Source organism: Procambarus clarkii, chromosome 27, assembly GCF_040958095.1.
Source record: "Procambarus clarkii isolate CNS0578487 chromosome 27, FALCON_Pclarkii_2.0, whole genome shotgun sequence".
In the NCBI taxonomy this organism is placed as follows: Eukaryota; Metazoa; Arthropoda; class Malacostraca; order Decapoda; family Cambaridae; genus Procambarus; species Procambarus clarkii.
This window is the reverse complement of record NC_091176.1, coordinates 10,955,270-10,977,910: the sequence shown is the minus strand read 5'-3', so window position 1 is coordinate 10,977,910 and position 22,641 is coordinate 10,955,270. Positions and strand designations below refer to the sequence as shown.

Below are 22,641 nucleotides of genomic sequence, written 5' to 3'. Positions count from 1 at the left end.
GACCAAAGGACACTGGTGATCCATGCCAGAAACTGTTAAACATCAAACACCTGTCACGGGAAACTTTTTTGCTTGTATTGCCGTTCTCAGTAATGTATGTTAATACAGAGTGGCGGTGAACATGTGAACACAAGGCTCGTGTGTTCATGTGAGTTGCTTGTAGCTTGCTTATCCTCACTCAACGTCCTCAGCAGCGAGGGACTCTTGCTATAAAAGCGAGTCAACATTTTCATGAAAATAAACACTTGCGCATCAAATAAGCGCTGATAAGACAAACCCACTCACAGAAACAAAGACACATCTGCAACAAAGAGAAGCATTAACAAAAACACAGCTGCCGACGAAGCCTTGATGACAACAACGAACAACTTAAACCAACAAAATACAATGACAACAACTTCTAGCATCAAGAACAAGAAGACCATCTGAGGACGAGGCGCACCTTGAAGATGCCCCCAGAGGTGAACCTGGTGAAGGGCTCCAGCGGCAGGCGTCGACTGGCGTTCCTCGAGGGCAAGGCTGGGTCCTCCAGGGGCACCAGCTGGCCCGGCGGGAAGTTGGACTCGGGCTCCGGCAGCATGACCGTCTGCGGCAGCGTCAACCGGCGGAGGGCCGAGGTGCCGGGGCGCTGGGGCGCCTCCGCCGACCCTGACGGAGTACCTGCAGCAGCAACGGAACCAACATTATGGTTTAAATAATTATATATTTTTTTTAATAACAGTTTAATTCAGTTCGTAAATTGTAAATCAAAGATAGTAATGTTTATATAGCAGTGGGTGGGGATGTTTATATAGCAATGGGTGGGGATGTTTATAGGAGTGTAGTAATAAGTGAAGATGTTTAGTGGTGAATGAATCAGTGAATGGGATATTTAGCAAGAATGAATTAGCTTGTAAGTTCATCAGTCGCTTAAACAGCGATAGGTAGAAATACGTAGAAGCTTGTGTATGAAGTGAATAAAGATGCGGGTGTGCAGCGCACCTTGGAGCCTGGCAGTGAGGTCGCTGGTAGAAACGATCGCTGAAAGGCTGTAGCGGCCGTTGCCGGAGTACTGTGTAAAGTAGGCGGAGTAGATACCGTCGCCAGCACGCACGTCCGCACCTGAGGGAAGAGGAGACGGGAGGGGGGGTTGAGGAGATGCTGAGGAGAGGAACTAGCTTGGAAGGAAAGACATGGAACGTTATAAATAGATTGAAAAACAAAATTGAAAAAAATCTCTGGTAAAGAAAACTATAATTTCAAATATTATCTGAGCAGATCCTTCTTGAAGGGGTGCAATGGAGCCTACTCTGGCCTGCCTATGACAGTCCCTTACCACCTATGTGTCATCCTGAAAAGTTGGGTGAGGCTATACCGAAGCGCCTGGCCTCCAACTTTTGACAAACACACAGACAGACATTATTTTTTATAGATACAGACAAGATGGGATACCCAGCGGTGCCCGGGTCGACCCAGTGTCCAGGTCAGTCGACCCGGCTCGACCCTTGGCACCAGTCCCCAAGAAAACAAATCCAAGTAAACGACGAGAAATAACGATAATAAATGGGAATGTAGACAGTATCCTTACATATGTCATCACATACCTTCTCTGTCTCTCTGTTTCTATCTGTCTCTATGACTCTGTGCCTTTCTTTGTTTCTCTCTCTCCATCTCTCTGTGTGTGTCTCTCTCTGCCTCTGCGTGTGTCTCTGTATCTCTCTGAGTCTCTGTATATATATCTCTGCCAGATGCTTTCTGTTTATTTATCTGCCGGTCTGTTACTTTGGCTGTCTGTCTGTGTATCTCTCTCACTCTCTTGGTACCTGCCTGTAGGCCACAAGGACATATTGGCGACGCGACACAGAAGTTAGTGTGTGAAGGGCTGATGCCTGGGAGGCAGCAGTAGTGTGGGTGTGGTGTGCGTGCCCTCTGTCGGGAGTACATATTATATGCTATTACACGCAAAGTACGATAGTGAATCATTTGAAATTTTGTGGACATCAGTAAGCAATGTTTGACATTATAGTAAGAAAAATAATGAAAGGAACAAAAACTGAGTCCAGTTAATATGATATGGCAGATTTAATGTACTCACCTAGTTGCGCTTGCAGGGGTTGAGCTCTAGCTCTTTGGTCCCACCTCTCAATCGTCAATCAACTGATGTACAGATTCCTGAGCTTACTGGGCTCTTTCATATCTACACCAATGTGTGGGGGGGGGGTCCCAATGGCATCGTGTTAAGTGGCACTCATTTCACTGATGCCAAATTGTAGGCACATGCCCAGCAGCAATTACTGGTAAAAATTAGGCAAGTCTAGCATAAAGAATCTGACCTCCAACCTGGACAGACAGATATTCTAATATAGATTGTTCTAGGAATAGTTAACTCTCTCCTTATATTACGGTGCTGATCTCACTTGGCTAGCATGTATAAATATCAAGAGATATCAATGACCTCTGACATGTGTAGACTACTATACTCACCTACACCATTGTCCAAGAGCGGGAAGGAGATGGACTCTTCTTCGGTTGGCGGTACGATAACTGCAGTAACGTTGGCATCGAGCACCATGCTGTAGCCCTGGCTGACGTAGGCGTAGACCAGCGCTGGCTCCGGATACGTAATGTTGTTAGCTGACATCCAAGCCTTCACCCTGGGATAGGGAGGGGGTGCATGGGGTGTTACTAGAGGGGGGTGTTTGTAGGGGGGAGGGGAGTGTTACTGGTGAGGGGGAATCTTCGCTAGAACTTAAGGTTAAGGGCTTTAAAGCTTGTTAGGACCTAGAGGACCTTCTGAGTTTATGATAGCTTTTGCTTACAGCTTTCGCCAACACAAGGGAGGGTGTTCCATTCTCTCTCCGGAGTGATAAATGCGATAATAAATTTTGATCATAAATTTGGTAGGCGGTCGGGTTCTTATGAGGTTTAACTAGTCAGTGACAACGAACTACATACTGCCACTATATGTTTCACTGGGAGAATGTAGTTTTACCACTGCTACTATTACCAAGATCACTATACGCTGGGAGTCGACACTAGAAAATATTCGCATAGAAGTAATTACATTGGGTCCTGGAGAGGCTGCTGGGGACAATGACAAGTTACAGGAAGGAGCTACAAAGTGCAGTCAAGGCGCACAGGTTGCTCGGGAGTCTAGGTATGAGCATTGTGCAACACTGCCTGAGGAGTTCCCTGCTTGTGTACACAAGCAGGGAACATTGTTGATTGTGTACCAGCATATTTCCCTGCTGTACACCCCCCACCCTCCGCCACAAGGGCACCTCCTGCGCCTCCTACACAAAAAGGAACCACCAGATGGGAGGCTCCTGTTGCTTCGTCAGCAGAGGACAGAGATCTACCAGACCTGTTAGGTTCTTCAACTTGTACACCAGCAGAGAGAGATCTACCTGACAGGGTCTTGGCGGGTCTTCCTGTTGGGGTGGGAGGTGACAGCGACGACGACCTCGTCCCGGTGGGGCCAATGGTTCCGTGGGGTGTTGCTGATGATGTACTTCCAGCGCCCCGGCTGTCAGGGAGAAGTGAAGGCAGGGTTAACACAACACATCACACAAGTCCACCGTCAAAACACCCGCCGAATGTTCAAAACAAATATATGAAAGGCCAATTTGAATTAATATATTATCTCCAATGTAAGGGCTGCAGGATGCCCCATTCCCGTACATAATGACGTGATGTTATAACATCAACCTGTGTATACATTGATCATCATTATTGCAGGTATTACACGGCAAATCTTGCAAAAAACAAACTCCTAAATAGCACCTGCTTATCAGTTTACAATCAAAATGTTAGGTCACTTGGCAAACATTTTGATGATATAAATGCACTACTTACAGCACTAGGTACTAAATTATCTTTCATCATTTTAACAGAAACTTGGCTAAGTAATGACTATACCCAACTCTACAATTTAGCTGGTTATAAAGCCATTCATAACTGCAGGCCTAACAAAAAAGGTGGCGGTACAGCAATATATTACAAAGATACCTTCATTTGCAATAGTGTCATTAGTGATAGAGACGACTATTGTGAATATACCTTTGCCAAGTTCTCCAGTAAATCCCTTAAATCCTCCCTGATAATCGGTCCCATCTATAGATTTCCTAATACCAACATAGCTTCATTCTCAGACAATGTAAGGAATCTTATCATAAATAACAATCTCAACAAAAATCACATCATTCTGGGAGGTGATTTCAATATTGACCTGGGTCTTCAAAACAACCCTCAAGTTGACTATTTCCGTAACAGCATGCACTCCTGTATGCTAATCCCCACAATCACCAAGCCCACCCGAGTCACTCAAACATCTGCCACTACCCTGGATCACCTATGGACTAATATAACAGCTCCCCTTACATCTGGGGTAATTTATGACAGAACAACTGACCACTATCCTACTTTCCTCATAGCAAACATTGACACATCACCACCAGAAACCAAAAAACTTCCATTCAGGCTACATAGTGAATCAGCTTTAGGCAATCTCTCTAATGCACTTCACAATATTAACTGGGAATCTGAATTTAATAATTCACAGGATATAAACTCATCAACTAACCTCTTTCTCTCCAAAACTCTAAGCCTCTACAACACTCACTGTCCCCTCCTTACCAAACAAGTAACTGATAAAAGAAAAAATAACCCGTGGCTCACAAGTGGCATAATTAAATCAATCAACAAAAAACATGAATACGAAAAGAAATTTAGGAGTGGCCTAATTTCAATGGAAGTAGTTAAAAGGTACTCATCAGTGCTTACCAGTATCATAAGAAAAGCAAAACTTTCATATTATGAGACTAGATTCAAAGAAGCAAAAGGCAACATGAAAAGCACATGGAATACCATCTCTAGCATCCTGGGAACTAAACAACACTCCCATAACCAGATAACACTCTCTAAGGATGGCCTTACACTGTCATCTGACTTAGAAATGGCGAATGAATTTAATAGCTTCTTTTCATCGATTGGTGCTAACCTTGCAAGTAAAATCCCACAGACTCAGACACATATCTCTCAGGCAGCTATCCAAACTCTCTTCTCCTCTCACCAGTCAGCCCGTCAGATGTTGTGTCCATCATACACTCACTAAAAACCAAAGCTGGGAACATCAGTGAAATCCCATCCATTGTATACAAGAGCGCCTCCCATGCCCTTGCACCACCTATAGCTCTGCTGTTCAACAAATCCCTTGAGTGTCATACCTTCCCTGATATCCTTAAAAACGCAAGAGTAACGCCAGTTCATAAAGGAGGTAATCCGTCAGACATAAACAACTACAGACCAATATCGAACCTACCCATACTATCAAAAATATTTGAAAAAATTATCTACAAACAGCTCTACTCCTATCTCGTAAAATTCGACATTCTTAGCCCCTGTCAGTTTGGCTTCCGCTCTCAAAAGAGTACCAACGATGCAATTATTAGTCTCCTTGATATAATTTACTCTGCCCTTGACAAAAATGAGTTTCCAATTGGACTCTTTATTGACCTGAGAAAGGCCTTTGATACTGTTAATCACGATTACCTCTTATGTAAACTCCATCATTATGGAATCCGAGGCCATGCACTGGACTATATCCAATCCTATCTTAGTGATAGACACCAATGTGTAGCCATCAATAATATAATCTCTCCCATTCTACCAATAACCGTTGGAGTGCCTCAGGGCAGCATCTTGGGACCCCTACTATTTCTTATATACATTAATGATCTGCCTAATGTCTCTAACATTCTGAAACCTATTTTGTTTGCTGATGATACTACCCTCATTTACTCCAACCCCAACCCACATATACTAAATGATGTTGTTAATAATGAACTAAAAAAAGTCCACTTATGGATGTCAACCAACAAACTAACACTTAACATAGAAAAGACCTACTACATCCTATTTGGAAGCAAATCTACAAATGCAATTCAGCTTCAGATTGACAATGTAAACATTAGCAATAAAAATGATGGAAAGTTTCTTGGCATATTCCTAGACAAGAGACTCAACTTCAGTACCCACATACAACACATAACTAAGAAAGTCTCTAAAACAGTTGGTATACTCTCCAAAATCAGATATTATGTTCCTAACTCTGCTCTCATCTCTCTATATTATGCACTAATCTATCCCTATCTCAACTATGGTATCTGTGCATGGGGTTCAACCACTGCAAACCACCTCAAGTCCATCATTACCCAGCAAAAATCTGCTATCAGAATAATATCAAATTCTGCTTTCAGACAACACACAGCCCCCTTGTTTAACTCCCTAAACATGCTAAACATAATCTCACTCCACAAATTCTCTTGTGTCAACTACATTTACAAAACCCTATTCTTAAATGCAAATCCTTGTCTGAAACTCTTCCTGGACAGATGTAATAGGACCCATTATCACCACACCAGAAATAAATATCTCTTCGATATCCCCAGAGTTAAACTTAATTTGTGTAAACACTCTATGCAAATAAAGGGACCCAGTTTATGGAATTCACTCCCTACTGAATTGAAAAGCTGTCCAACTTTTACATCATTCAAAATCAATACTAAAAAGTACCTAATTTCATCTTCATAGTTTTTCTCTTTTTGCCTTAAAATTGCACTGTATCTATTGCTACCCAATCTCCCAACCTTTTTGTTCCCAATTTGAACATCTTTACCATTGAGATCATTGCTGTTTTCTTATATGTGCTGCCATTCTATTGTATGGTATTTATAAATCTTGTTTATCTGTATCTTTTGCTACCCAGTCTCCCAATCTTTATGTACCCATTCTGAACATCTTTACCATTGTGATCATTGCTGTCTTATATGTGCTGTCAATCTGCTGTATGGTGTCTATTAATCTTGTTTAAATTACTAATCAAGATGTCAATGTAATCAATCAGAGCTTTAATATAACAATGTGCTTTAATATACTTACTTATCTCTCTCATCTCATTTTTCTCTTGTAATGTATCTTTCATTTATCAATTCTGATTTAACTTACCTACTTAAAATTATCTGCTAGATTAAGGACCTGCCCGAAACGCTGCGCGTACTAGTGACTTTACAAGAATGTAATTACTGTACTATCCAATGTATTCTCACAAACCCAATGTACCTTCTTGTATATATATAAATAAAATAAAATAAAAAATAAAATAAGTGTTGGAGGATCAACACTTTACTGCAATCCAAGCACGTCAACCAGAATATAAAAAGCTCCTTCACGTACAGTTGCTGCTCATATACCAACCCGTCCACTAGAGTGCTCACAACGTCACTAAATTGATCTACTAAATCGCCCGGACATAACCTAACCAAGGACTCCCCGAATACAAAACATCACATCAATTTTGCAAGCCGCTATTATCTTTAATACATCTGACTTTGAATTTGAGGCTTTTGACGTCAAAATACGATGTGTTGTTTGAGAAGAGATCCGCTTTCCATTTGACGTGTATCAACCATCCGGCCTGCAGGAGGACCAGCCTCGCCCTCGCCCGAGAGATGTAACACAAGAGGCGGCCAGGGAACTCACCATAGCATGGAGAATGCTGAAGGTAATGGCGCGGGTGTCGTTGTCGATGTGGAAGAGTCTGGGGTCGCTGCTGGCCTGGAAGTCCTTGCCATCCGGCCCCCTCAGGCTCACCCAGATGGAGAACCTGGCCGGACGGGGGTAAGGCTTGGTCAGTGACGTGGGAGGTGTGGAGGGCAGGGTGGGAGGTGTGGAGGGCAGGGTGGGAGGTGTGGAGGGCCAGGTGGGAGGTGTGGAGGGCCAGGTGGGAGGTGTGGAGGGCCAGGTGGGAGGTGTGGAGGGCCAGGTGGGAGGTGTGGAGGGCCAGGTGGGAGGTGTGGAGGGCCAGGTGGGAGGTGTGGAGGGCAGGGTGGGAGGTGTGGAGGGCAGGGTGGGAGGTGTGGAGGGCAGGGTGGGAGGTGTGGAGGGCAGGGTGGGAGGTGTGGAGGGCCAGGTGGGAGGTGTGGAGGGCCAGGTGGGAGGTGTGGAGGGCCAGGTGGGAGGTGTGGAGGGCAGGGTGGGAGGTGTGGAGGGCAGGGTGGGAGGTGTGGAGGGCCAGGTGGGAGGTGTGGAGGGCCAGGTGGGAGGTGTGGAGGGCAGGGTGGGAGGTGTGGAGGGCAGGGTGGGAGGTGTGGAGGGCAGGGTGGGAGGTGTGGAGGGCAGGGTGGGAGGTGTGGAGGGCAGGGTGGGAGGTGTGGACAGACATCCTGACACTTGCACTTATTGCATTATTAGTAATATTGGAAGAGAGGGAAAGAGAGAGATGCAAAGGGGGAGAGGAAGGGAAGAGGGAGGATGTTAGCGAGAGAACATGAGAAAGGGAGGAGAGGGTGACTGGGAGGAGAAAGAGTAGATGTGGAAAGGGGGGGGGGAGAGGGGAGGAGGGGAACAAGAGGAGAGGAGAGGTGGTTAGCGAAGTCAGGTCACAGCCGAAACATTCCCAGTTCAATTCCCGCGACAGGACAGAGACGGTTTGGCACGCTTTTTCTTTCAACTGATGCTGCTGTTCACCTACCAATAAACAGGTTCACGGGAGTTGGGCAGCTGTTGCGGGTTGCGGCCTGGGGAAGATCAGTAGCCGACCTCGTGACACTTCGAGAGGCCACTCCCCGAAGAAAAAGGGAAGAGATAGAAAACGGAAAATCTTGATCGAAAGAGAGAGGGAAGACAACATTATTGGACACATGAACAACACAAGACACTCACTGGACACATGAACAACACAAGACACTCACTGGACACATGAACAACACAAGACACTCACTGGACACATGAACAACACAAGACACTCACAGGACACATGAACAACACAAGACACTCACTGGACACATGAACAACACAAGACACTCACTGGACACATGAACAACACAAGACACTCACTGGACACATGAACAACACAAGACACTCACTCGTTGTAGGGAACAATGCTCTCGGTGAAGGTAAACCTCGTCTCGTGGCCGAGGCTGGAGTCGAGGACCACCTCCCCCACCGCCTGCCCGCCCTTTTCCTCCACGTCGTGCGTCGTCCGGTACACCTGTCAACACACCATCAACACCTACACTCAGGCCCGGTACACAGGTAGGTGATGGGGCTGGGCACCTGTCAACACCTACACTCAGGCTCGGTACACAGGTAGGTGACGGCGCTGGGCACCTGTCAACACCTACACTCAGGCCCGGTACACAGGTAGGTGATGGGGCTGGACACCCGTCAACACCTACACTCAGGCCCGGTACACAGGTAGGTGACGGCGCTGGGCACCTGTCAACACCTACACTCAGGCCCGGTATACAGGTAGGTGATGGGGCTGGGCACCTGTCAACACCTACACTCAGGCCCGGTACACAGGTAGGTGATGGGGCTGGGCACCTGTCAACACCTACACTCAGGCCCGGTACACAGGTAGGTGATGGGGCTGGGCACCTGTCAACACCTACACTCAGGCTCGGTACACAGGTAGGTGACGGCGCTGGGCACCTGTCAACACCTACACTCAGGCCCGGTACACAGGTAGGTGATGGGGCTGGACACCCGTCAACACCTACACTCAGGCCCGGTACACAGGTAGGTGACGGCGCTGGGCACCTGTCAACACCTACACTCAGGCCCGGTACACAGGTAGGTGATGGGGCTGGGCACCTGTCAACACCTACACTCAGGCTCGGTACACAGGTAGGTGATGGCGCTGGGCACCTGTCAACACCTACACTCAGGCCCGGTACACAGGTAGGTGATGGGGCTGGGCACCTGTCAACACCTACACTCAGGCCCGGTACACAGGTAGGTGATGGGGCTGGACACCCGTCAACACCTACACTCAGGCCCGGTACACAGGTAGGTGATGGGGCTGGACACCCGTCAACACCTACACTCAGGCCCGGTACACAGGTAGGTGACGGCGCTGGACCCCCGTCAACCCTCAGCTTGTAGACATGAACGTTCAGCTAAACGTGAGCTCGTGGGCATAAATTATTCACCATTATTGAGAGGGACCCAAAGTGTAAATACGATTCGGCAAACAATACATCAAGAGTATGATCTCCGGCCTACCTGTAGGAGCTGGTCACCTCGCTGGTCGAGGTCCTTGGTGATGGAGTCGAAGAGGAGAGCGTCGAGGCTGGAGAGGGAGCCAGTGGAGCCCGTGCTGTGGTAGTAGGATCGACCGCCCGTCTCCTTCGCCTGGTTGGAAGAGGGAAGAAGGTGAGTGGGTCTAACTATGCCTTCAAATAAACAAGAATAGTTCACCACACAGGTATGTATACACCAAGAGGTATATGTATACACCAAGAGGTATATATATACCCCACTTCTCGGTGTATATACACTGAGAAATTAGTCCCTGGACTATGTTCCTAAATAAGTATACTTGCTGGTTGGTATATTAGCTTTTGTATCACCTTACTAATTCTCGACGTCGATAGCTTTAATCCTAACACCAAACTCGGCCAAACAGAGAAGTTAATCACCGCTACAAGTGAGGAGGATAGTTACCCAGAGGTCATAAGAATCAGAGAAATGATATAAAACGGTCCACAGCTGTGAAATGCGAGGCCTCAAGAGCTAAAGGTCGACCCTATTGTCACATCTAGGTGAGGCCACATACCCACACCACACTGGCATCAATGTACACCTGTGCTAGTGTAACAAACTAGGCTGGTTGTAAGAATTATCCAGAGTGGTTCATCGACAAAAGAGAATGGGAAGCTGAGCCCGCGTGGTGACCCGGGACCTGACCCCAGGGGAATTCGCGGTGAAAATAATCGACGCCTTGTTCATAGCTGCGTATAATGAATCATCCTATAGTATTCAGTAAGTTAGAGAAATTAGCCTTTATTCATTTTGTATTAAAATTGTATTGTATAATATTACTGGGTACAATATCAAGAGTATTCTAATTATTGAGTTAAGTCACCATCAGTGACATCACGAATCAGATCTAAGTTGTAAGGCGGAGTGACCTGGCGGTCATAGGTCATCAGTGTTGACATGTCTACTATTTCTCAAAGTTTTAATAACCATTTTGGGGAACGGGAACAGCTCTGCCGTTAGATGCTTGTGTAATTTAATTTCAGTAAAATAATTCAACCAGTCTGGATCAATTCAGTACAAACAGAGGTTAATTGTTATAACTTAAACCTGGCTAAGTAACTGGGTAAGCGATGCGGAACAATACAATGCTCTAGTCTGGGGTAGACCAGACGAGGAGAGATCAGTGTGGACACCAGATCAACTGGGAGAGGTCAACCATCTTACCTCTCTCCCAAGACCAGCCCCCAACATCTAGAGCTGGTCGCCCAAGGTAGAGTTGCTTTATGAGTTTTTTTATAGGGATAGTCAACTCATTGCCATTCAGGTCAAGTAGGGAGTGTTAAAGTGACAGGGAGTGAACATATTTAGATTTTGTTTTAGTTTTTCTTTTAATAAATTAATTAGTTAATAATTTGCATTTTTATTATTTCCATGTGTATGTTCAAGATATGTGAACTTGTCCTGGTCACGTGGTCCACACGAGGCAGAGTTGGATTGGGCACCGATTCTAACATCGAGTCGGAATTCATCATTCCCGTGTAATTAATTCCACACTCTAAGGTTCCATTGGTTCATCGGTTACTAGTGGGGATCAAGCCCCAAGGTTGATTAATTAGCATGATCGATCCAGACCTCGATCATTGCTCTGTGTTACTGGTCTGGTGGTGGCGGCGGAGGCGACTCTAGGGTTTTGCTCAAAGCCTAGGTCACGTCATACTGGTTGTAAAATCCTAAGTCGGTCAATCGTCTTAGGACCACGTGGCGTGGAGTCGGCTTTAGTAAAAGTTTTGGAGCCCCTTGTAGAGAATAAAAAGTAAGAATACGGGTAGAGGGGGAGAAGAAGGAAAGATAAGTCGAGAAACCCCCTCCCCGTGTTACACTAGTCTAGTTTTTTTTTTTTATTATTATTATTATTTTCTACCACAAACGGGCCACACATTTACAATGCTAACCAGCACATATACATTTTCTTCTGCCCTCCATGGACAGGGTGAGAGATGTGTTAAACATATAGTTCAAGGGTTTATTGAACAATCAACCACAGAAGGCGATTCGGTGCTTTTAAAATGCTAAGCTAACCTACATACGTAAATACATAGATACACAGATTTACGTATGTCCTACATAAAGTGTTAGATGTGTCTTTTACATAGTGTCATTAATGTGCATTTACAAAGGTGAAATGTAATTCTGATCAGCTTCCATATGTATGTTGAAAGGTTCGAATCCACATCTGTCCTGACTCGTGGTTGTGTGTTTGTACTCACCTAATTGTGCTTGCGGGGGTTGAGCTCTGGCTCTTTGGTCCCGCCTCTCATCTGTCTATCAACTGGTAACTGTTGTACTCACCTATTTGTGCTTGCGGGGGTTGAGTTCTGGCTCTTTGGTCTCGCCTCTCATCTGTCTATCAACTGGTAACTGTTGTACTCACCTATTTGTGCTTGCGGGGGTTGAGCTCTGGCTCTTTGGTCCCGCCTCTCAACTGTCAATCAACTGGTGTACAGGTTCTTGAGCCTATTGGGCTCTATCATATCTACACTTGAAACTGTGTATGGAGTCAGCCTCCACCACATCACTGCCTAATGCATTCCACTTGTTAACTACTCTGACACTAAATTTTTTTTTAATATCTCTGTGGCTCATTTAGGCACTCAATTTCCATCTGTGTCCCCTAGTGAGTGTGCCCCTTGTGTTAAATAGCCTGTCTTTATCTACCCTATCAATTCCCTTGAGAATCTTGAATGTGGTGATCATGTCCCCCTAACTCTTCTGTCTTCCAGCGAAGTGAGGTTTAATTCTCGTAACCTCTCCTCGTAGCTCATACCTCTCAGCTCGGATACTAGTCTGGTGGCAACCTATGAACCTTTTCCAGTTTAGTCTTATGCTTGACTAGATATGGACTCCATGCTGGGGCTGCATACTCCAGGATTGGCATGACATATGGGGTATACAAAGTTCTGAATGATTCCTTACACAAGTTTCTGAATGCAGTTCTTATGTTGGCCAGCCTGGCATATGCCGCTGATGTTATTCTCTTGATATGGGCTGCAGGGCAGAGATCTGGCGTGATGTCAACCCCCAAGTCTTTTTCTCTCTATGGCTCTTGAAGAATTTCATCTCCCAGATGATACCTAATATGTGGCCTGCTCCCTACGCCTATCTTCATTACATTACATTTGCTTGGGTTAAACTCTAACAACCATTTGTTCGACCATTCGAGAAAATGAGAAAGGGAGGAGAGGGTGAGGGGGGGGGGAGAAAAGAGTTTGTGTGCTTGTGTGTGTGTGTTTGTGTGCTTGTGTAACCTCCAAACCTCTAGCTCTGTAGGTTTAAGGGTCAAACCCTTCATAGTACTGAACACTCACACTCACAAGGATAACCAACTTACCAATATGACCAGTATATTGGAGAGCTTCAAGAATATTACTAATACTAGTAATAATAACTAATAAGAAGAAGAACAATAATTGCAGAAGGCTTATTGGCCTATACGAGGCAACTCTTTCTTATACTCAACACAGTGCAGCTATTTCCACGTCTGTTATGTTACATCTACATATATGTTACATTAAATATATGTAGTAGACATAGTAGAGGAAAAATATATTGGTTAGAAAGGCGGGGTCCAAGACCGAATAGCTCGATTCTGTAGATACAAATAGTAAATACACAAACACAGACACACACACATCCATATACACACACACACACACACACACACACACACACACACACACACACACACACACACACACACACACACACACACACACACACACCGAGACCCAAACTGAGGGATGGAGTTGCTCACCCAAAGTTCGAGAGAGTCTGTGGCGTTGGGCCCGAAGGAGACGGTGTTGATGATAATGCCCTTCTTCTTGATGGCCGGGAGCTTGGTCTCGACCTTGGGGTGCATGGTCTCGTCCCCGTCCGTGATCAGCACTACCATCAGACCTTTGCTGTTCGTCCTCGTGTCCTCCACCAGCTGACAGAGGAAGACTCGGCCACGTCACAGATTAACACATACTGATAATTCACTTGGAAGAAACGTTGTTACAATTAACCACATTTAACAAACGGTAACTGTCATGAGAAAGCGCTAAACCAGTATGACTATATAGCCCCTTGCAAGTTCAAACACTTGGTCCAACGGGGATTGAACGGCGACCACTCAACAGGAGAACCAGGGCAAGAACCCACCCACCTGCAGAATAAACTCGAGGGCACCACCAATGGCTGTGTAACCGCCGTCGGTGTAAGTGTTGGGGAGCTTACTGACGATGTAGTCCCGGTTCTCAGGCACCACCGTGAAGTTGAGGTCCAGCCGGGAGGTGTTGGCGAACGACACCACCGCCAGCAGACTCCCGGTGGGGACCAGGTCGCGCACGAACCTGAAGCACAGATGGACTTAGTCAGGGCAGTGAAAATGTGGTGTTAAGGGTCATGACTGGTGATGGTGAAAGTTGCAATTGTAGTGCGAGTAGTTAAGGGCAAGAGAGAAAGTGAAAGAGGCACAATGGGAGAGAGACAGATAAACAGACAGAGAATGGGAGAGGGAGAGAGGTAGAGAAACGGCGAAATATGAGAGAAAAGTAGCATAGTTTTCTATAACTAATGCTACATCAATCTTAAGGTTTGCATTCATCAGAGAGAACATTATTCCAGTGCTTGATAACAAAGAAGCCATATCCCATGTTTATAATGAATCTATCTTCCCAAATGTTCATACTTGCATCCCAAGTAGTTAATTTTGCTTGAGCATGTTGAAAATCTTCAGTTACTTATAGGTTGGGATTAGGTGTGCTAGTGGTCTGCTACGTTTTTTTTTAAGAAATAAAAGGCTATATTCTCTCAGCATTGCTTTGAGGTCATTATTATCATGGTCAGTTATCATGCTCCATCATTTAAATTTACCCTTCATCTCCTTCATCACCAGATAAATCATTCCAATGAATTTTTAGGTTATTCAAATGGCCTATAGGATTACCGTGTTGTCTGTATACGTTATTGGATTTGACCAGAGAGGAGGACCTCGTGCCCCTGGCTTGGTTTAAGTGGGCTCGACACAGTTTCAAACCTCTTTTTAGTTTTAGTGTTAAAAATACATATCAGAGAGCGAGAAAGAATGAAAGCGTTAAGAAACTTGTCATAACAGAGCAAATATCAATTGTTGGTTTAAATTTAACATTGTAAGAAAGAAAATGTATATCTCTACATATTTTCCACTAAAGCTCTTTCCCCCCCTCCTTGCCCAACCACTTGGGGTGGACGGTAGAGCGACGGTTTCTCTTCATGCAGGTCGGTGTTCAGTCCCCGACCGTCCAAGTGGTTTGGCACCTTTCCTTCCACCCGTCCCATCCCAAATCCTTATCCTGACCCCTTCCCAGTGCTACATAGTCTAAATGGCTTGGCGCTTTCTCCTGATAATTCCCTTCCCTTCATCTCCCCCCCTCCCCTCCTCCCTTGGTCTTAATTCTGTGTTTTGTTTTGAATTCTTGTCAAGTTCCAGAGCCAGGACCTGCAGATCCGAAGAGAGCTTCAGTCAGCGTCCCTGAGGACCTACCTGACGACGGCCTGATAGAGCTGGTTCATGAACTGGTCCATGGAGCCCGATAGGTCCAGAAGCAGCACAAAACGAGGCTTTTCCTTGGCTTCCTCTTGTATCACCTGGAACTTGGGCATTAAGTCCTCGTCAGCGTCCCGTTTCTGTCTAGACGGGTTCCTGTAAGGAGGACATCTGTGAATGCAGTTGGCAAGTATGTCACCCTAATCAAACCTTATTATTAAACCTTTACTTTTTGTAAACATATTATAAAAAATATACGACCTGTGAATACTACAAAATATTGAATAAGAACCGTATGTTGCATATATAAGGTATCTTTACCTTCTATAACAATCGGTAAAAGATTCTTCCGGAGCCTTCTTGTGGAAAATTTTATGCAGCATTCGTCCACACGATCTCGTAGACCAATATCAACAAAAGGCTCCACCGTACATACAGACTCCTTTAGAAAGCATGTCTTGTTGAAGAATAGTAGAGGGATCTTTCCCTAAAGACCCAGTGAGTAATAAAACTCCGAAAAGACCCTTCAATATTTTCCTCAGGAGGAAAATATTGTTCTTCGCCTCACTGGTTCTTCACCTCGCCAGACGAGGTGAAGAACCAGCGCCCAAGATAAGCATTAGCTGGAAGACCCGACAGTAACGACTGACACCACCACCTCGAGAAGACTCTCCGGAAGGAGCGGCTAAGATGGAAGCCACAAGGAACCAACACCGAGAGACAAAACCCACATTGAGCTTGTAGGAAGAAGTCAAAGTCACAACAATTCAGTAAGAGGGAATCTAGGAATCACAGGAGGTCTGCAGGATGAGAACCAACACCAAGGAAGCACCTACACAAAGAACCACAAGGACCCCAAAGATTATCAACACATTCCGAGATAAATAATTAAAGGAACAACACACTCTTCGGGAAAGAACAGGAAATTAGAAAAAAAGAGAACATTGCAAATCCGGCAGAAATGGTCCCCTGTGAGCGTTCCTGTTGCAGCAGCAGTAACAACCGTACACTTGCAGCAGTACCCAGTAACTACTCACGCGCCGTCTCTGAAGTCCTTGTGCAGGGTGATGATCTCCCACACCGAGCGACCGTCACACTGAAGATTCTGAGCGTTAGGGGCGTACGGGTTGTGGGACATCGGGTCGTTATCACAAAACATCTTCACCTGGTGGCCAGAAATATAAAATAAACACAAAAATTTGACTGACATAGGCGAGCCAAGAGGCGGGAGGAGAGTCGTAGGGTTCTTAATGTGTCTGTTGGGGGGGGGGGGAGGAGGTTAATAGGATGATGCATGAATGGAACCAAATATTAATCGTACTGGAGGGAGGGCGGGTCAAAGGGAGTTAAGAGAATGTCGAAACGGCAAAAAAAGTAAGTGAAACGCAGGTGGGGGTACAAATGTTCCGGGTACAATAACTATGAGGCGAGGTCCAGGAGCTAGTTCTCGCTCTACAAGATACAGGCAGTTAAGCAACCCGTCCTCATCAACACTGCAACCTGTCCTCAGACCTGGTTGCAGCGATCCACTCCCAAGACGCATTCATCAATTTTAACGTACTCTGTACTAAAAATTGGTTTGTTTCCATATATAAATTGATATTAATATACATTAAAGTTGTGTGTATAGTGAGGCGTAGGTTAGGTTAGGTGTTTAGGTTCTGTTGGCGATTATTTGTATTTGTAGTACGTGGGCGAAGCATTTACAGCGTTGTGGTTCGAACAAAATTCGTCAGTGAAGCACTTGTTCCGGATATGTTCGAACGTCAGCAGTTGTGAGTCGTGTGTAAACCGCTTTTCATTCATAAACAGGGGGTTTGGCGGGTGCATGGAATCACTTTTGGATCTTTGTTTGGAGGACGGGCTGATTTACAGCGTTGTGGTTCGAAGAAAATTCGTCAGTGAAGCATTTGTTCCGGAAGTGTTCGGACGTCATCAGTTGTGAGTCGTGTGTAAACCGCTTTTCATTCATAAACACCTGGGGGTTTGGCGGGTGCATGGAATGGACTTTGGGTCTTTGTTTAGAGGACAGGCTGATTTATGAATGAAAAGCGGTTTACACACGACTCACAACTAATGACGTCCGAATACTTCCGGAACAAATGCTTCGCTTGCGTCCTTTGTTCGAACCACAATTCTATAAATGCTTCACTCACGTACTACAAATACAAATAATCGACAACAGAACCTAAACACCTAACCTAACCTATGCCTATATGTGCATAGTATGCTAATCTATAACAATATTAATTTATATTTGAGAAAATTCTTATTTTTAACTATTTTGAATGACTAGCGTGTTAAAATTGCCGAATGGATCTTTGGGGTCGGTCGCTGGAAGGAATGAACATAGCCTGGGGACGGATTGGTTTAAGTAAGCACACTCCAGGACTTGGAATACTAATGGACCCCAGGACAAAGGCACAGGGCTACACACCCCAGGACACAAGGATACACACACCAGGACACACTGATACACACACCAGGACACAGATACACATCCCAGGACACAGGCGCTACACACCCAAGGACTACACAACCCGGGGCACATGGCTACACACACCCCAGGACTACACATACCAGGACCCATAACACGGGGCTACATGCACACCCTCACCCTAGGACACGAGGGGCTACACACATGCCAGGACACAGGGTTACACCCCCCCCCCCCCCCGAGGACACAGGGATACTCACAGAGTCGAGGAAGTAGAGATACATAAGGGAAGCGGTGGCGTTGTTGAGGTGGTCTGCGGGAAAGAAGTGACACTCCGAGTTTGGCATGCCAGAGATGTCTGCGTGGCACTCTGACCCGTCTGTCTTCCTCAGCCAGCCCTTGATGCTGTCTGTACAACCCGTCGCATGTACCTGTCCACGAGACGGGCCTTGTACTGAATGTGGTGTATGGAGGTGGTGTGTGTGTATAGTGCTGGTGTATATATAATATACACTAGCTAAAATACACTTTATTTAGAACGAGTAAATACCCCGGTATGTTAGTATGGTCTTTCTTGTAGATATGTTATTGAATACTGAAATATAAATATAACCAAGATGGATGAGGTAGGAAGGTGTCGCTTGAGCCAATTGGCGTTTTGTTTCCTTAATGCTGATGTTCATGGGGGAGTGTGTGTGATGCCTTGCTCTTCAGGGGGGTAGAGTGCACCTGAGAGTGAGCTGGCCGAGTTGTCTTGCAGTCAAGACGAGTAAATGGAAAGTTCTGGAGACAGATAGAGAAAGACTACCATCTTGGCTATGGGATTTTTGCTATTAATGTCTTGAAGGGCTTTGACAACCATCTTTATTAAGAGGAAGAAAAAAGGGTTATGGTGTATTACAAGAGAGACATACGAGTGAGGGAGGCTGGTGGCATCAAAGGAAGATTGGAAGGAACCAAACTGCCGAAAGTGTTGCCTGCCAGTGCAAGATGCAGCTCCAGCGCCGCCAGGAGTACACGCGGAGGAAAAAGAAGACTAATAAACGTTAATAAATATGTTTAGCAAGACAAGAAAGACATGTTCTCAGAGTTAGAAGATAACATCTTACCAAACACCTTTACCTTAATGACGTAGTGTATAGACGTGTGACGACACAGTTACCAGCGTTATTGGCAGAAATATAAAGATAATGATTACTAAAAGGAGCAAGCGGCCAGCCTCCCCCTCTACCCTCCCTCCCGCCTAGAACCCTCCCCCGTGCCCACCCTCCCGCCTAGAACCCTCCCCCGTGCCCACCCTCCCGCCTAGAACCCTCCCCCGTGCCCACCCTCCCGCCTAGAACCCTCCCCCGTGCCCACCCTCCCGCCTAGAACCCTCCCCCGTGCCCACCCTCCCGCCTAGAACCCTCCCCCGTGCCCACCCTCCCGCCTAGAACCCTCCCCCGTGCCCACCCTCCCGCCTAGAACCCTCCCCGTGCCCACCCTCCCGCCTAGAACCCTCCCCCGTGCCCACCCTCCCGCCTAGAGCCCTCCCCCCTGCCCACCCTCCCGCCTAGAACCCTCCCCCCTGCCCACCCTCCCGCCTAGAACCCTCCCCCCTGCCCACCCTCCCGCCTAGAACCCTCCCCCCTGCCCACCCTCCCGCCTAGAACCCTCCCCTCTGCCCACCCTCCCGCCTAGAACCCTCCCCCCTGCCCACCCTCCCGCCTAGAACCCTCCCCCCTGCCCACCCTCCCGCCTAGAACCCTCCCCCCTGCCCACCCTCCCGCCTAGAACCCTCCCCCCTGCCCACCCTCCCGCCTAGAACCCTCCCCCCTGCCCACCCTCCCGCCTAGAACCCTCCCCCCTGCCCACCCTCCCGCCTAGAACCCTCCCCCCTGCCCACCCTCCCACCTAGAACCCTCCCCCGTGCCCACCCTCCCGCCTAGAACCCTCCCCCGTGCCCACCCTCCCGCCTAGAACCCTCCCCCCTGCCCACCCTCCCGCCTAGAACCCTCCCCCGTGCCCACCCTCCCGCCTAGAACCCTCCCCCCTGCCCACCCTCCCGCCTAGAACCCTCCCCCCTGCCCACCCTCCCGCCTAGAACCCTCCCCCGTGCCCACCCTCCCGCCTAGAACCCTCCCCCGTGCCCACCCTCCCGCCTAGAACCCTCCCCCCTGCCCACCCTCCCGCCTAGAACCCTCCCCCGTGCCCACCCTCCCGCCTAGAACCCTCCCCCCTGCCCACCCTCCCGCCTAGAACCCTCCCCCGTGCCCACCCTCCCGCCTAGAACCCTCCCCCCTGCCCACCCTCCCGCCTAGAACCCTCCCCCCTGCCCACCCTCCCGCCTAGAACCCTCCCCCGTGCCCACCCTCCCGCCTAGAACCCTCCCCCGTGCCCACCCTCCCGCCTAGAACCCTCCCCCCTGCCCACCCTCCCGCCTAGAACCCTCCCCCCTGCCCACCCTCCCGCCTAGAACCCTCCCCCCTGCCCACCCTCCCGCCTAGAACCCTCCCCCCTGCCCACCCTCCCGCCTAGAACCCTCCCCCAGAGCCCAGCGCTCACCTGCATGTCCTCGCCGATGTAGAAGGCGGGAGTGATGGTGCCGTGTTCACCATACTCGTCAAACACCCCCCAGCGGAGGTGAGCCCACTCGTGCACCAGCACCTTCCCTGTGGGTACACCAGGTCATACTTCAGGTCACGACCAAGGTCACGCCCAAGGTCACGCCCAGGGTCACGCCCAGGGGTCACGCCCAGGGGTCACGCCCCGGGTCACGCCCAGGGGTCACGCCCAGGGGTCACCCCCTCATACCATATCCCCAAGTCACATTGTAACGCCATAAATGTAATACATGAAACAAGGTATAGTATGGCAGTATGAGAGTGTGGGAGGAACATGAGACAAAAAATAAGGCGTTGTAACAATAATATAAGAATATGGGACGATGTATTACACACTAATCTGGACACACACACACATATTTACAACCAAATATCCCTGTAGCGTAGACCAGAGCTCATCATAACCCGTACACCAGGGGTTATTATTGCTTAAAACAATAATAACCTTTGGGTTGTGGAGTTTGTAGTGCTCAGAAGGTCAAAACTCTTTAATAAATGTAAACAAACTGCCATAATTCTTGAAAGATGCTCAGGTTCACTTCAAGGGATTGAGTCACTGAACATTAAGTCAATAGTATTGCATCTCCGTCAACTCTCAGTACTCACCATAACCGAGTCTTCACTCTAAAACAGTAATACAGGAATATCCAATATGCTCCAAGTGGTGAGCTTCAGTCCTTCCCTTCCTCACCTCTCAGATTATTCTTCTCATATATATATATATATATATATATATATATATATATATATATATATATATATATATATATATATATATATATATATATGTATATATATATATATATATATATATATATATATATATATATATATATATATATATATATATATATATATATATATATATATACCTTATATACACACATCATTTATGTGTAGCATATTGGAAACCTTAATGAATCCGGGACTTGTTGTAATGATTGTGACATTCTGGGGCACTGTGCTTGTACCTCTCAGGTACACCGTAATTGTGACACCCTGAGGCACTGTGCTTGTGACACAATAAGGTTCTGTGATTGTGACAGTACCCTGTGGCACGGTGATTGTGACAGTACCCTGTGGCACGGTGATTGTGATATCGTGAGCATTGTTGTGACGACACTCACCTGGGGGGCCGTAGGTGTGCTGTAGGGCGGAGTACATGGAGGCGGCGTAGGTCGGGGACAAGTGGACGTAGGCGCCGGGCTCGCCGCAGCCCCCCAGCTGCAGGGTGTAGGGGTCGTCGGCGTGGATCGGGTGAGGCAGGTCCACCCGCACGTCCGCCCCACTCACATACCCGGACCCTTGGGTCTTCTGCTCAACACCAACACAACACCGGGTTAACGTGAGCGGTACACGTTGAGAACATGAGGTGAATATGAGCAGAACATGGGGTGAATATGAGCAGAACATGGGGTGAATATAAGCAGAACATGGGGTGAATATGAGCAGAACATGGGGTGAATATAAGCAGAACATGGGGTGAATATGAGCAGAACATGGGGTGAATATGAGCAGAACATGGGGTGAATATGAGCAGAACATGGGGTGAATATGAGCAGAACATGGGGTGAATATGAGCAGAACATGGGGTGAATATGAGCAGAACATGGGGTGAATATGAGCAGAACATGGGGTGAATATGAGCAGAACATGGGGTGAATATGAGCAGAACATGGGGTGAATATGAGCAGAACATGGGGTGAATATGAGCAGAACATGGGATGAATATGAGCAGAACATGGGGTGAATATGAGCAGAACATGAGGTGAATATGAACAGAACATGGTGTGAATATGAGCAGAACATGGGGTGAATATGAACAAAACATAGGGTGAATATGAGCAGAACATGGGGTGAATATGACCAGAACATGAGGTGAATATGAACAGAACATGGTGTGAATATGAGCAGAACATGGGGTGAATATGAACAGAACATAGGGTGAATTTGAGCAGAACATGAGGTGAATATGAGCAGAACATGAGGTGAATATGAACAGAACATGGGGT

At 47.0% G+C, this 22,641-nt stretch overlaps 1 protein-coding gene across 2 annotated transcripts in view; it reads right to left on the bottom strand.

Moving 5' to 3' along the window:
• LOC123762641 (calcium-activated chloride channel regulator 1) overlaps nt 1-22,641 on the bottom strand; it is a 39,336-nt gene that overhangs the window by 7,273 nt on the left and 9,422 nt on the right. For both annotated transcript variants that reach the window (XM_069332336.1, XM_069332337.1), the window contains exons 3-16: nt 21,757-21,943; nt 20,571-20,677; nt 18,287-18,457; nt 16,627-16,754; nt 15,587-15,745; nt 14,228-14,414; nt 13,835-14,008; nt 10,045-10,173; nt 8,904-9,028; nt 7,519-7,642; nt 3,387-3,505; nt 2,464-2,633; nt 982-1,101; nt 443-660 (exon numbers count right to left, since the gene is read on the bottom strand). In XM_069332336.1, coding sequence (XP_069188437.1) covers nt 443-660; nt 982-1,101; nt 2,464-2,633; nt 3,387-3,505; nt 7,519-7,642; nt 8,904-9,028; nt 10,045-10,173; nt 13,835-14,008; nt 14,228-14,414; nt 15,587-15,745; nt 16,627-16,754; nt 18,287-18,457; nt 20,571-20,677; nt 21,757-21,943 — 2,118 coding nt within the window. The remainder of the gene's footprint in view (nt 1-442; nt 661-981; nt 1,102-2,463; nt 2,634-3,386; nt 3,506-7,518; nt 7,643-8,903; nt 9,029-10,044; nt 10,174-13,834; nt 14,009-14,227; nt 14,415-15,586; nt 15,746-16,626; nt 16,755-18,286; nt 18,458-20,570; nt 20,678-21,756; nt 21,944-22,641) is intronic.